This window comes from Vipera berus (genome assembly GCF_964194415.1).
Source record: "Vipera berus genome assembly, chromosome: 2".
NCBI lineage: Eukaryota > Metazoa > Chordata > Lepidosauria > Squamata > Viperidae > Vipera > Vipera berus.
In genome coordinates this window covers 23,372,013-23,385,522 of record NC_138203.1, presented here as the reverse complement: position 1 = coordinate 23,385,522, position 13,510 = coordinate 23,372,013, and the positions used below count along the sequence as shown (strand labels likewise).

Here is a 13,510-nt window from a genome sequence, read left to right as displayed (position 1 = left end):
ACCAGGATTGACCAGTGATAGAGACCATGATTGTTGGGAGTTAAAGAAAAGCCTCTATGGATTGAAACAATCAGGCTATGAGTGGAACAAATGTATAGTAAATGAGTTAAGTGCAATAGGTTTTGTAGCCAGTAATGCTGATCCTTGTTTGTTTAGAAGGGAACACAACGGAGCATTATCTTTTCTCTTATTATTCACAGATGATATTGCAATAATAACAAAAACTGAGTTAGAAGCACAAACTATCATTTCAAGATTGCAAACTAAATTCACAATTAGAAATCTTGGAGAAATTAGCCACTATTTGGGGTTAGATATTGTGAAAACAAATAGGGGTTTTAAGGTGTTGCAAGCCAGTAAGATATCTCAGTTATTAAAGAGATACAATATGGAAATGTGTAAACCAGCAAAAACTCCGATGGCTATGGATTTTAAGGACACTAATGTGGAGAGTCCTGTATTTGATAAGACTATGTACCAATCTTTGATAGGAAGTCTTATGTATCTGAGTAATTGGTCTAGACCTGATATTTCTTACTGTGTAAACCAATTAGCTAGGTACAACAATAATCCTACTGTTAGACACTGGCAATCAGCTAAACGAGTATTAAGGTATTTGAAGCAGACTATTCACTACTCGTTATATCTAGAGCCAAATCGTGAGTTAATCCTTACTGCATATGCAGATGCGAGTTTTGCCTCTGATTCAAACACTCGTAAATCTACCTCAGGGTTGGCTATAATGTTGGGTGATTCTTTAATTGGATGGAAGTCTATTAGACAAAAACACATAAGCTTATCTACAATGGAGGCTGAATTTTCATGTCTATCAGTGTTATGTACAGAACTGCTAGTGTACAAACAATTATTGTTAGATATGGGTTTAAATGTAAATGATCCATTTATTGTGTATGAGGACAATCAAGCTGCGATAAAGATGGCTAATAATGCTGCAGTAAGAACAAGATCTAAACATACTGATCTTCGTTATTTGAATGTCAGACAATGTATCAAAGATAAATTAATACAGTTAGAGTATTGTCCATCTGATGTAAATATTGCAGACCATTTTACGAAGGTACAAAGTGCTGTGAAACACAATGCTAATTGTGAAAGAATGTGCATAAGATTGTAAGAGTTATATATTATTCTACCCAAAGGGGAGAATGTTAGGCATATGGTGCTAGCCTACAATGTTGGGTTGAAAATATATTAACCATAATGCTATGTCTTTAAGTTGTTAATTGGCCAATGGGTGTGTAAGTGTTCTCATGGCCATAAGAGGAAGCTAGGAACGTAGCTTCTTTCTCTTTCTGAATTCACTGCTCTCTATTGTTACTGTTTTTGCTCTGCTGTTGGTTTACTACTGTTGTAACCTGAACTGTGTATTGACCTCTGGACCGGTAAGAAGACTTTGTAGCTTGGACTGTTCCTATTTTTTATGACCTGGACTGTTTACTTTTTGACTGTGCATTTTTGTTCTTACACCACCTCAAAAGTAAACTACTTTTTGTTTTTATAACTCAGTGTATTCTTGTGTGACTTTTACTGCTCTCAGTGCCCTTCCTTGTCTGTGCAACTCTTTGGTAGCACAAGGAGACCCTGCACAATAAATTCCATAACACTTTGCCTATAATAATTTGACATTTTCATAAAGGTAGCATGGATACAATCAGACATTAACTAAACTCTTATGCACTTACAGGGCGCAAAAAACGTCTTTCCAAGAATTTGACAGAGATGTATTGATTGAATCCACCAGGAATGTTTTCTCTAACAGCTCCTTCATCTAATGGAATAAATACTTGCTGTTATACTGATAATTAATAAAATAATTTTAAGCTAGGATACATATATATTATGTTAACAGAACAGAAAGGTGTTTTTTTCTGTAACATTTTGGATCCCATACATCTTTTGCATAAAGAGGAAATATATTACAACTAGCCTTTCCATCTTATTTATTAAATTTCAAGCAACTAATTCCTATGCTGTATTAAAATGTGAATATCTCAGTAATCCATTTATATAGGATTCCACTTTTTTAAAAGAAGTAGATGCCTTTCTGTAGTTATCATACATTTAAAAATATATACAATAGTAAAATAATCCAATTCAAATCTTTAATATAAAAATAGCAGCACAAAACTCCTGTTCAAAGTATGTTTATTGTGAATAATCAAAATTTTTGTTCAATTATCACCTGCATTGTATCAACATGTCTCCCTACTGTTGTACAATATATATATATATATATATATATATATATATATATATATATATATATATATATATATTCATAAACTTTTGTGATAAGAAATACTAAGTAAGAAAAAAGTATTCAAAGGGTTAACTTGTTCAGGAAAAAAAGAAATATATTTTACACTATGTCTTCTTCAGTTCAAAATCCAGCTTTGAGACTGAAAAAGGCTCCCAAAACACAAGAACTATTTCAGAGGTCCTTTCAACCAGTAGCAGTTTGATTACCAATGACTCGGAGGATCTCTTTATGGATGTTTGGCTCTTGAGTGTTTATACTTGTATCGCCTACTTGGCCATCTTCATAGCTAAACAAAAACAGAAAGTGTACAGAAAAAAATTGTTTAATATTTTGAACACTTCTGTATTATTATAGACAATTTCAAATTTCATCCTTTCTGTATGTAGCTTTTATTTTTGTTATCTTATATTATTAGGGAAGAAAAGAGAAGATGTACTATTGGATTTCTACTTTAACTATTGATGAAACTAGAAAACAGAGAAGTGAAGTGTTATTACATCACAAATGCCTTCACTCATCACTTTGCTAAAGAATATTAAAATAGTGTCTGTGGGTTTTATCAGGACACCATGAAGACGCTGATTAGAGAGAAAAACTAACAGCAGTTATCCCAAAGACTGTTCCAATTATTCTTGCCTTGACAATGAAGCAATGCTGGAGTAACAATTCTAGTATGAATGGAGTACCTTTATACCCTTAAGTTTTCTGTCATTCTGGTCAATGTTACTGGGGATATTTCCCATGTTTCTGTCTGTGCTTCTTGGCCAGTATGATTCTACTATAATTTGCTTGCCTCTGAGATTTCTGATTGCCCTTGGTCTTAACCAGGAAGATAGAAGATTAGAGGAACAGTGTTTTATCTCCTTAAAGAAAAATATTAATCTATCTGCTTGATATTTTAATCAAATGTGAATTACTGGACTAATAGGGGTAGGTTAGGATACTGGGTTGACAATCAGCAAGGCCGCGTTCAAGACCCAAGTGCTGTTGTATAGTGGGGTGAGCTTCCATCATTCATTCCAGCTTCTGCTGATCTAGCAGTTTGAAAGTGTGGAATTGAAAGTAGATTGATAGGTACCTCTTCTGTGGCCACATTAATGGGGACATGAAAGGAGCCCCCAACTGGGCATTCCCCAGACAATAGTGATGTTGCTGGCTAATCCTTTAAACCTGGAAGCACCTTAGTTGCTTCTGGGATGAACACAAGCAAACGACTGGACTAATCACTACTAACTGACATTATTGTACAATACCGTATATATATGGATTTTAACTTTTGGGAAGATTCCTAGTGGAGGTATACATCAAATTTAGATGCACTCTGGAGATCTTGTATCACCATTAACTTTTTTATCCTACCATAAATCTGAGAGCTCAAAGCAGCTTGCACAAGCATATCCTCAGCACAGTAACCTTGTAAAATATGTTAGCAGAGAGAGACAGAATGACAGAGCAACTGAGGTTCATATTTAAATGAGAATCTGAACAGGGAACCCCATGATCCAACTTAGTATTTTAATCAGTAAAAGTTACGAATAGTTTCATCCTTTTAAAGAATCAAAATATAAAGGAAAACCTAACTAACATTTTTGTACCATTTTCCATTCAATTGGATTTCAGTTCAATACATGGAAATTTATCTTATTTTGTAGTTATAGTTATTTGGTGTTTTCCCGGGTGTGGGGGGGACTCAAATTTCAAATTGGACTTTTGCTCATTCAGATCAGGAGCATCTCTTTAGGTTATTTTTTCTAGATACACAATTGGTTCAATGAAAAATTGGCTAGTGGTTTTTTTCATAGGCAAAAAGTTTTTAAATGGAAGGCACTGTGGCTAGATGTTAGGCTGAAAAGCAGATAGCATTTTGTATATTTTAGCATAAAAAATAAAGTTCAGTGTAGTAAAAATAATTCAACTGAAAGACCACAGTACGTACACAAAGAAGAATCTCGTACACACATGATCCGTGTTGGGAACTACCCATATCTCCCCATGTTTGTGCAGATCTGGTGAAGTTATCACTAAAAGAAAGAGATTTGGGGAACGGTTAATATTTGATAATCTGATGCCCTTAAAATAAAATATATTTTAAATTCTAATAAATGGGCTGATTATCAGAATCTGACATTCATTGACATTATTAGTTGCAGCCAAGACTCTTATGGGTGAATGTCAACTTTGTAAACATCAACATTAAAGGCCAATGTAATTTGTCACTAGCTTAATTACATCATGTAAAAAGCCTGTCTTATGTTAAGGCACCAGACTAAAAACTAGAACACAATACATTTTAAGCCCATTTGAGGAACAAAGCTAGCTGGGTCACAAACCACTTATGAAATCTTGCCAAAATCTTGCAGGGTATTGTCCAGGCAGTTGCAAGGACTCTACACTGATTCAATAGTAATAATAATAATAGCAACAATGTATACCATATGGCAACACCTAGCAGAACTGAATTAATGTCAAAAAAATCTAAACAGGATCAGAATTGGTTATTGCTCAGTTAAGAAGCCACTAGGACAGGGATAGGCAACCTTGCTCTTTTATGACTCGTGGAATTCAACTCCTATGCTGGCTCAGGAATTCTGGGAGTTGAAGTCCATGAATCATAAAAGAGCCAAGGTTGCCTACCCCTGCACTAGGAAATGCCACAGCAAAAGGCTAGGCTTAGAAGTTGAAAAAAGAAGTGAGTGATAAACCACTATTGATTAAAAACAACTATAAAGAAATATTTAGATAATCCACAGGAGTTGATTTGAGGAACTTTCTATTGTTATTTTTAATGCTACATATCAGAATGAAAATATTCAGATGACAAAAAGGACCTAATTCTAAATGGCTGCTATTTTTATTGTGTCTGAATATCAGTGGGTCTACATAGGTTCAAAGTAAACCATTGGAATTAAAAACTGGTAAGATATTTTGCAGAATGCTAGCCATCCAGTTATTATTTTTAATTAAATAAACTGCAACAAATGAGGACAGGCAGATGGTATGGAAGAAATCAAGGATTAATGTTTCCATTAATGTTCAGATGCTGGAGACCTCAAAAGTAACAACTAGATAGGTTACTGAACACAGTACTTCCTGTGAAATAATAAAACCTTTAATGTAAGGCTTAGCTAATGATTTAAATAGCACAAAGATAGTCATTAAAATTAATCTGCTACAAAATCATAGATCTGGAAGGATCGGCTGTAGAATCAGAGCTGCAAGGGCCACAGAGTCCAATCATCAGCTCAGTGCAAGAAATGAAATAAAAGCTTCCCAGAATTCTGCTTGAACAAATTGAGTCAAGACTCAGGAAAAGATTCCACAAGTTGTTGCTATGAAGATTTTTTTCTTTTTTTTTAAAAAAGATTTTCAATTAGCATCTGCTTTCTTGTATTTAAATACTTTATTCCATGTCCTGCATTCTGGAATTGAATGCCTTCTGGAATGAGTTTGGTATTTTGACATCGAGTTTTGACAAAATGAAATTCAATGGCCACATAAGGTTCTACATTTAGGCAAGAAAATCCAAATGCACAGGTACAGTATAGGTGGTACCTTGCTCAATAGTAATAACTGTGAGAGGGATCTTGGGAGTCTTACTGGACAATCACTTAAATACGAGGCAGCAGTCAGATCCAGTTACACAGGGACCTGTTTAATGACTGCAACAACTGATGACCGTGATTCTGGGCTCAATTGCAGTTGTGACATGAGAACTATCTGTATTATCAATTTCTACGAATCCTTAAAAGTGTGGTGCTCAGAACTGGACAGAATATTGAGGCACTGTATTAAAAGAAAGGAACAACTTGTTAAAAAGTACATTAATAATGTGCTTAGGAGCACCTCTTTGATACGATCCTGGTTTACATCAAACATTGCTGTAAACATTTCCCTGATTCCACCTCTACTTTCTGTCCTGCATTTCCCCTTCTTCTTTTCATGGTATGTAGGATGTAGCAGATATACAGAAATACAAAAATAAATAAAAGATTGGTAAACCTAGAATAGTTACACATAAAAACACAGTCAACTAAAATAAAGTAAAAATATCTGTGTTTTAAAACAAGTCAGTTTAAATCAGCATAATCAGCAGATTACTTTTTATGTAACACAAGATAACTGCAAGGAAATCAAATATAATTCAGCTATTTATTATTAGATATTTTAGAAGTGCTTACCTTCACATAAGGCTATGCATTTTAAGTTTCGGCTTTGCAAAAATTGGGACTGCTGCCCCTTTTTTTGTAACTGTGAAAGAAAAGAAATATTGGAAGTATAATATCAAATATTTTAAAAATGCTTTTGTTCATGAATTATTCTTGCTGGTATTACTGATATAATCTCTGCAGTCAAAACCACAATCATTTTTTTATATTAGTCATAACTGTCCATTCAAGACCTTTCTCTAATAATACAGATAATTTCTGCAGACATTATGAAGTCTGAATATTTTCCTTTAAAGAATGTTTTTTTTTCATTTGATGGGCCAGTGAAAGCTTCTGAAATGAGATTTTATCTGTTAGGTAAAAGGTAAAGGTTCCCCCGCACATGCATGCTAGTCGTTTCCGACTCTAGGGGCCGGTGCTCATCTCCGGTTCAAAGCCGAAGAGCCAGCGCTTGTCCGAGGACATTGGATTCCCCAATGTCTGCCTCCTTAGCTATCTATTGATGGTTCGTTCCACGAAGGATCTTGTCTTGCCATTGTACTACTTTTGCCTGATCTTCGTCCCATGTCTGCTGCTACCTCAGGGATATTCTCATCTTTGGGTGCTGTCTCACTGATGTACTCCAGGATGCTCTGGGTTTTCTCCAGGACACTGGTTGTGATACTTAGCAGACTGCACCAGCTACCCTCTTTGGGTATTGGAGTTGGGGTGGGAACCTATGTGTGTTGCAAGACAGCTTCCATGTCCTCCTTTGGCCATCTCTCACTACAGCAACAGGAAATCTGATGATTGGGAGGGCATATATTTGATGGTATGGATTCTGTTCTTCCCATTGAGCTAGCTCTTCAAGATCTACAGTATTCTCTCTCTTCCTCCCTCTCTCCCTTGTCTGTCTGTCTGTCTGTCTGTCTGTCTGTCTGTCTGTCTGTCTGTCTGTCTGTCTATCTATCTATCTATCTATCTATCTATCTATCTATCTATCTATCTATCTATCTATCTATCTATCTCCTGTCACCCAAACACAGGATAAGTGAACTCTAATTATCTATGGAATTGTATGAATGGATGTGTCAGCTGCATCACTAGCTTCCAAATGTCTTTCTAAATCAAAATATATTAATTAACAGGTAGAATAAGAATAGAAGGACAGCACACACATGAAAATTATTATATGTCCTTGTCAAATATTAATGCATTAGCTTTCTGGATCTGTCCTTCCCTGTGTGAGTCACCCAATGTGAACAAAGATGCTCTGGGGGTAGATTACCACTGCATCTGGCACCTGCCTTGAGCAAGGAGAACCATAAAAAAAGAAAGTGCTTTTTTGAAGTGTTTCATATATTTCTTTACCTGTAATACACTGCTGCTTTTACTGCTTGAAGCAGGCTCGTCCTTAGCTGATACCTTCTGCTGTTTCTTGTTCATCCCTAAAGACATTGGATTTACATCAGACCTAGTGGTGCATAAAATCCTGTATGTTCCACTTCACATAGAGACTGCAGACAAGTATTAATGCCATTGCTGATTCTCATTTCCAGCAGCCTATAGTTTAGTAGTTAAGTATATTTACACAGGCAACAATGATGACCCAATCATACAGCATTCTAAAACCCACTTCTGTTTCTCATAAATAATGGGAAGTTGCATGCTAAGCTCAGGTTAAAAACCAGTCAAAACTGGGTTTCACATCAGCTGAGCCAATCTTAAGTTTATGTATAAACTGCAAAATACCATACAATGTTAGCCTAGCTAATATTTTTTGTTGGAACCTGGATGAAATTTACTACCTAGGCCTTAAAGGACAAATACTATTACTGCCCACTGCATCAGAAAGCCCAGCACCCCTCCCCCCCAAGATTTGGCACCTGGCTGGATCTTCTGTTGGAGCTAAATATATAATTTTTAGAGAGGGGGATATTTCTGTATCTTGTCTTTTGTGGCAGATGTGTCAGGGTTCTCGGGAATTACAGTTGAGAACTACAGTTTCTAGCTAAAATGGTCCATAATGAGGGATGCTGGGAATTGTAGTCCAGCAAACATTGGGAATGTCAAAAATACTTCATTTCTATTGACATTCTTGGGAGAGTAGAAAGCAATTTGATATTTCTTAGTTAGATCTGGAAGGTTAAATGTAATTAGTAAGGAAGTAAAACTGGTATGAGCAGATCCCTTGAGGAATCTTGATCTTAATTTATCCAAGCAGCTCATGGGGATATAGAGCAGAATAACAAATGGTGCAAGTAGATAAATGACATGGTTCATCAAAACTGAGAGTTTAGCTACTGCCTTCTGTTAGCTTCAGACTCCTGTTAGATTAATAAAGAACAGCCTTATATCAGTTTATATTTTACCTAGTGTATTTATTTCAGTACAAGGTACCTCCGACTCAACAAAAAGTAGTTTCTGTATTCCACTTTGGAATTCAACTACTTTAGTTTTTCTCAATCTCAGCAACTTTAAGATGAGTAGACATCAACTTCCAGAATTCTCCAGCCAGCAATATGCTAAATTCTGGGAATTGAAGTCCACATTTAAAGTTGCTGAAGCTGAGAGACACTGAGCTACTTGACCATCTTTCTTCTTCCCTATGGATGTTTTCCTTCTGAAGTCTATCATGTTGCATATGTAGAATAAAGCTGGCCTTATTCAACAGATAAAATTTAGAACTGTAGACGCTTTTTAAATTTATTTTTATTTACTAAATTTATATGCCTCCCATCTTTCCTAGGGGTGACTATTATTTATTTTTCCACTCTCTTTGGTATCCCCCCACATGGACAAAGGGATTAATATACATCACCTGAGTAACCAAAAGATATGCTTGACAATGGACTAAGGTAAATACCACTTCCAAACATTGCACCATGGAGCTGAAAGTTGAAATAAACAAAAAACTAGTAAATTCTTCATTTGTGGCATTTTATCAAAGATAAACTTGGAATGTTTTTCTTATGCTAATCTAAGCCAGTTTTGGCTAGTGGATATATTTGAATTTACAAAAGGCTTGCTGTGGTGGCTACAGCCAATCACAAAGCCTCCATTTATCAGAAAGCAAGCATGATGAGTTGTTTTTCTCTCTCACACACACATGCACACGCACACACACACACACACACACACACACACACACAAAGACTCTTTATCTCCTCAACTTTTATAGCACAAATTGCTGGAAATGATGGCTACTCTATATGTTACTTGTTGAACATGTTTTTACTTTAGGATTATTATGCTGACATGTTAAGTTTTTATGTTTTAGTGACTCTGTGCTTTTAGTTGATTACACTGAATTGCCTATAAAATACTGAAGAAATAATAAATAAATAATAGAGGAACGGGGAGGCAATTTTTACTTCATCTTCTGTAATTTTTCCAGATGGTTCTCTAATCCATAACAAAACTCAAGAGGGTGAAAAGGGTATCATTTTGGTTCCTGGCAAGTTCTGCTCCTCGTAGTATAAGCAAATTCAGCTCCTTGTAGTATAAGCAAATTCAAGGATTCCAGGTAATAATAACAGTGATGATTAAGCCAACTTGATAGTCATCTTTTCATTCTATGATATTCTATGAAATTGTAGAGTATGTAGGAGATGATCAGGCTGAGCACAAAGGAGGGATCAAATGTGTCATCAGTCATGAGTCTCGTTGTGTTCACAAGAGATCTAAGTCCAGCTCAACTTGAATTCCTTCTACTCTTATCTACACTAATAGTTCAGATTCTTGTAGAGAGCTTAAGTTTACAATAAATCTTTAAACCCATTTGAACTGCCTGGATTTCCAGATTTTCCTGGAGCTTGACAGGCTAGGCCTCTATGGCTTTCAAAATAATATTCACATTTCTCTGCTACTTCTCACTTCTTTACCTGCAGCCTTGTATTGGAAGCAACCACTAAGCCATTCCTCAGGATCGAGTGCCAGTTTTCAATGTGCGATCCACTTAAATACAAAAGACAAGCAGAAATCAAAAATAAATAAAAATAAAAAAAATAAAAATAAATAAAATAAAGTAAGGAAAGCAAGTATAATCAAAAAGCACTACCAATGAAATTAGAATGTGTATGTATTGCTATCTCTGTTATTTGGTGAGACAAGGATTCAGTGATATCTTTATTTCTATTTTTTAATACTTACTGAAATGCAAAGGTACTTCCATAAAGAGTTTTAGCAGCTCTGAAATTGGACTCTTTGGCTGGTGGGCTGCTGAGCAGAAGAAACTGGTGTGGGGTGTGCATAAATTTCAATTGCTGTACAAGAACAAAAGCAGAAGAGGAGAATATTATATCTATAACAGTTTGACATTCTCATGAATTTGTTATTTTTCCCGTTCTTCTGTGGTTCAGGATGCAGAATAATGGATTTAGATCAAAGGTAGGCAGATTGCATTTCAGTTTTTAGAAAAACTTTGACATTGGAACCAATCACAGAGAAACAGGTTATAAACTCCCTTTCCCTAAGCATGTTCAAAAAAGGCATCTCTCTTGAACATTTAATTTGAATCCTACACTGAGACAAGGAGGCTTTGCTTAAGTAAGGTAAAGGTTCCCCCGCACATGCGTGCTAGTTGTTTCCAACTCTAGGGGCCGGTGCTCATCTCTGTTTCAAAGCCGAACAGCCAGCGCTTGTCCGAGGACGTCTCCGTGGTCATGTGGCCGGCATGACTAGACGCCAAAGGCACACGGAACACTGTTACCTTCCCACAGTAGTGGTCCCTATTTTTCTACTTGCATTTTTACGTGCTTTTGAACTGCTAGGTTGGCAGAAGCTGGGACGAGTGACAGGTGCTCACTCTGTTACACGGCAGTCGGGATTCGACCCGCCAAACTGCCGACCTTCTGATCGACAAGCTCAGCATCCTAACCCACTGAGCCACTGCATCCCTTTTGCTTAAGTAGCTCCTTCCAACTCTAAATCTATGATAGCTACAGACTTTGCCATTAGCCACAGACTTTGATATGCCAAGGCCAAACTCTGTAAAAATTATTTTTGAAAACTACACAATCTGAAATTGATCTTGAAAAAGTAGTTAATCCTTTCCAGTCCACACATTTATCTAGACTGAACTCTTACTCTGTACAGATATTGTTTCCTCCAAAGGATCAAATTTATACAGTACATACTGTACTATTAAAATGCATATTTTAAGTATGGGATTAAAAATGGAAATTGTTTTCAAACCAATAAGAGATGCTAATGTTTCAAAAAAAAAAGACTGCAATTAAAAATCAGAGAAAGTTTTTTTCCTATATGTGATCATTCTAACCTGATTGTTCCAAAAGTAGAGAATGCATGTATGCATGCATGAATGAATAACGGTACAGAATCTGGTGACAAAACATCCACAAGAAAACCACAAGCTTAAAGAACAATGAATCCAACTGGTTGACCTAAAATTTAAGGATGTTTTTGAGGAATCCACCAGAGAAGAGACTTTCCTGTTGCTATCTCCTTTTCTCTGGAATAATGTCTCTCCAGAAATAAATCAGCACTAATACTATTGTAGTTTAGATGCATATTGGGGGAAATAAATGCTTCAACATTGAGAAAAATTAATAGTCACAGTTTCATTGATGGTCAATAATTATGCTTTTTTTGGTCTTAGTTTACAATGTATACTTTATACTGGTTTTATTACTTTGTACCATCTGGATATATCCTGTGTTGTAAATCATACTGAAAGATTGTTGACAAATAATAAAATGATTATGGCTGATAAGGTACATAAAGGACTTCCTTGGAACTTATCAAGTATTCCATAGTTTTCTAAACTTTTCTCATTGTTTTCTAGAAATAACTTTGGATATTTCTATTTGGCTATTAGAACTTTTTCCAGTGTTAGTACCTTTGTAAAAGCAAGATTTTTCTGGAAGATCTGAGGATGTGACATAGAAGACTGTAATGGCAAAACTCATTCGGGTTGGGATGATAAGGCATGTTTTTCTAGACTTAAAGGATTTCCTATGCCAAACAGTTCATTCTTAAAATCTGTTATCATCTATATCAGACATGTCAAACTCGCGATGTCATGTGACATTGCGCAACGTATCAGAACATTTTCTCCATTGCCGGCAATGGGGTGGGCGTGGTCTCCTTGTGACGCATCCGGCCTGTGGGCTGGCAGTTTGACACCCTTGATCTATATATTCAGCCAATATTATTTTATATATAATTAAAGACTGGCCAATCATATGTTAGATAATCCAGCAGAACTAAAACACAGAAAAAGTTAAGAATGTAAATCCTTATAATTGTTTGTAGAGAAATTTGTCATTATTGCACTCTGCTTCCTTTGAAAAAGAATACTATCCTAATTTTGATGATCTTTCACAGCGTGATGATCTCCATATACACCCATTACCTCCAGCTTATGAACATAACCACCACTGAATAGTTGCAATTTTTCAAAGGTAAAGGCACAAAAAAGCAAAATCTACTGGTTGATAAACTGAAACTCATTTTCTTCCAAAATCCAACTTGCTCTTAACATTAAACTTACCCTGTTCACAGGTAGCTTCACAATATGTGATCTATTACTGGAAATAACCCTGAAATAGAGATTATGGGAAACAAAATAAATCACAGTTTTTCAAGCTAGCCCTGAATGCCAAAGAAGTACGGTTGGGAATCTTTATTCCATTTTCCTTGCATATTATATAGAGAAGCTCAACTATTGCAAGGTATATTTTGTCTCCCATGGTAAGCCTGATTATTTGTATCAATCAAGTAAAAATGGACAGTTTACCAAAACTAGTAAGTCACAAAATAAAATGTATCCTGTTGAATTCAAGGAATCAATCTTTCAGTTCAAAAGAAAATATACTCTGTACTCTGTTGAATTCAAGGAATCTATGTCATTTTATTTTTTTAATCAATATTTACAAAGGAAGAGCACAAACCATCTTCAATTAGCTCAGTGTAAATTTGATCCTTTTTGCCCATCCCCCTCCAAGATATAATGTTATGAATTCTGAAACTTTATTTTGTGTTACAACGCCCACGTGACCATTTAATGCCCCAGTCCCTCATGCAGGCAAGAATGTTAAATGAGTTTTTAGAAGTTGTACAT

General features: G+C 35.7%; 1 protein-coding gene across 2 annotated transcripts in view; it reads right to left on the bottom strand.

The window, feature by feature from the left end:
- Positions 1-2,322: 2,322 nt before the first annotated feature.
- The window catches only part of PARP8 (poly(ADP-ribose) polymerase family member 8), a 187,803-nt gene continuing 176,615 nt past the window's right edge, over positions 2,323-13,510 (bottom strand). For both annotated transcript variants that reach the window (XM_081320533.1, XM_081320534.1), the window contains 8 exons: positions 12,941-12,989; positions 10,579-10,691; positions 10,311-10,383; positions 9,248-9,317; positions 7,798-7,874; positions 6,460-6,529; positions 4,218-4,302; positions 2,323-2,567 (listed from right to left, as the gene is read on the bottom strand). In XM_081320533.1, coding sequence (XP_081176659.1) covers positions 2,465-2,567; positions 4,218-4,302; positions 6,460-6,529; positions 7,798-7,874; positions 9,248-9,317; positions 10,311-10,383; positions 10,579-10,691; positions 12,941-12,989 — 640 coding nt within the window. In that variant the 3' untranslated portion in view covers positions 2,323-2,464. The remainder of the gene's footprint in view (positions 2,568-4,217; positions 4,303-6,459; positions 6,530-7,797; positions 7,875-9,247; positions 9,318-10,310; positions 10,384-10,578; positions 10,692-12,940; positions 12,990-13,510) is intronic.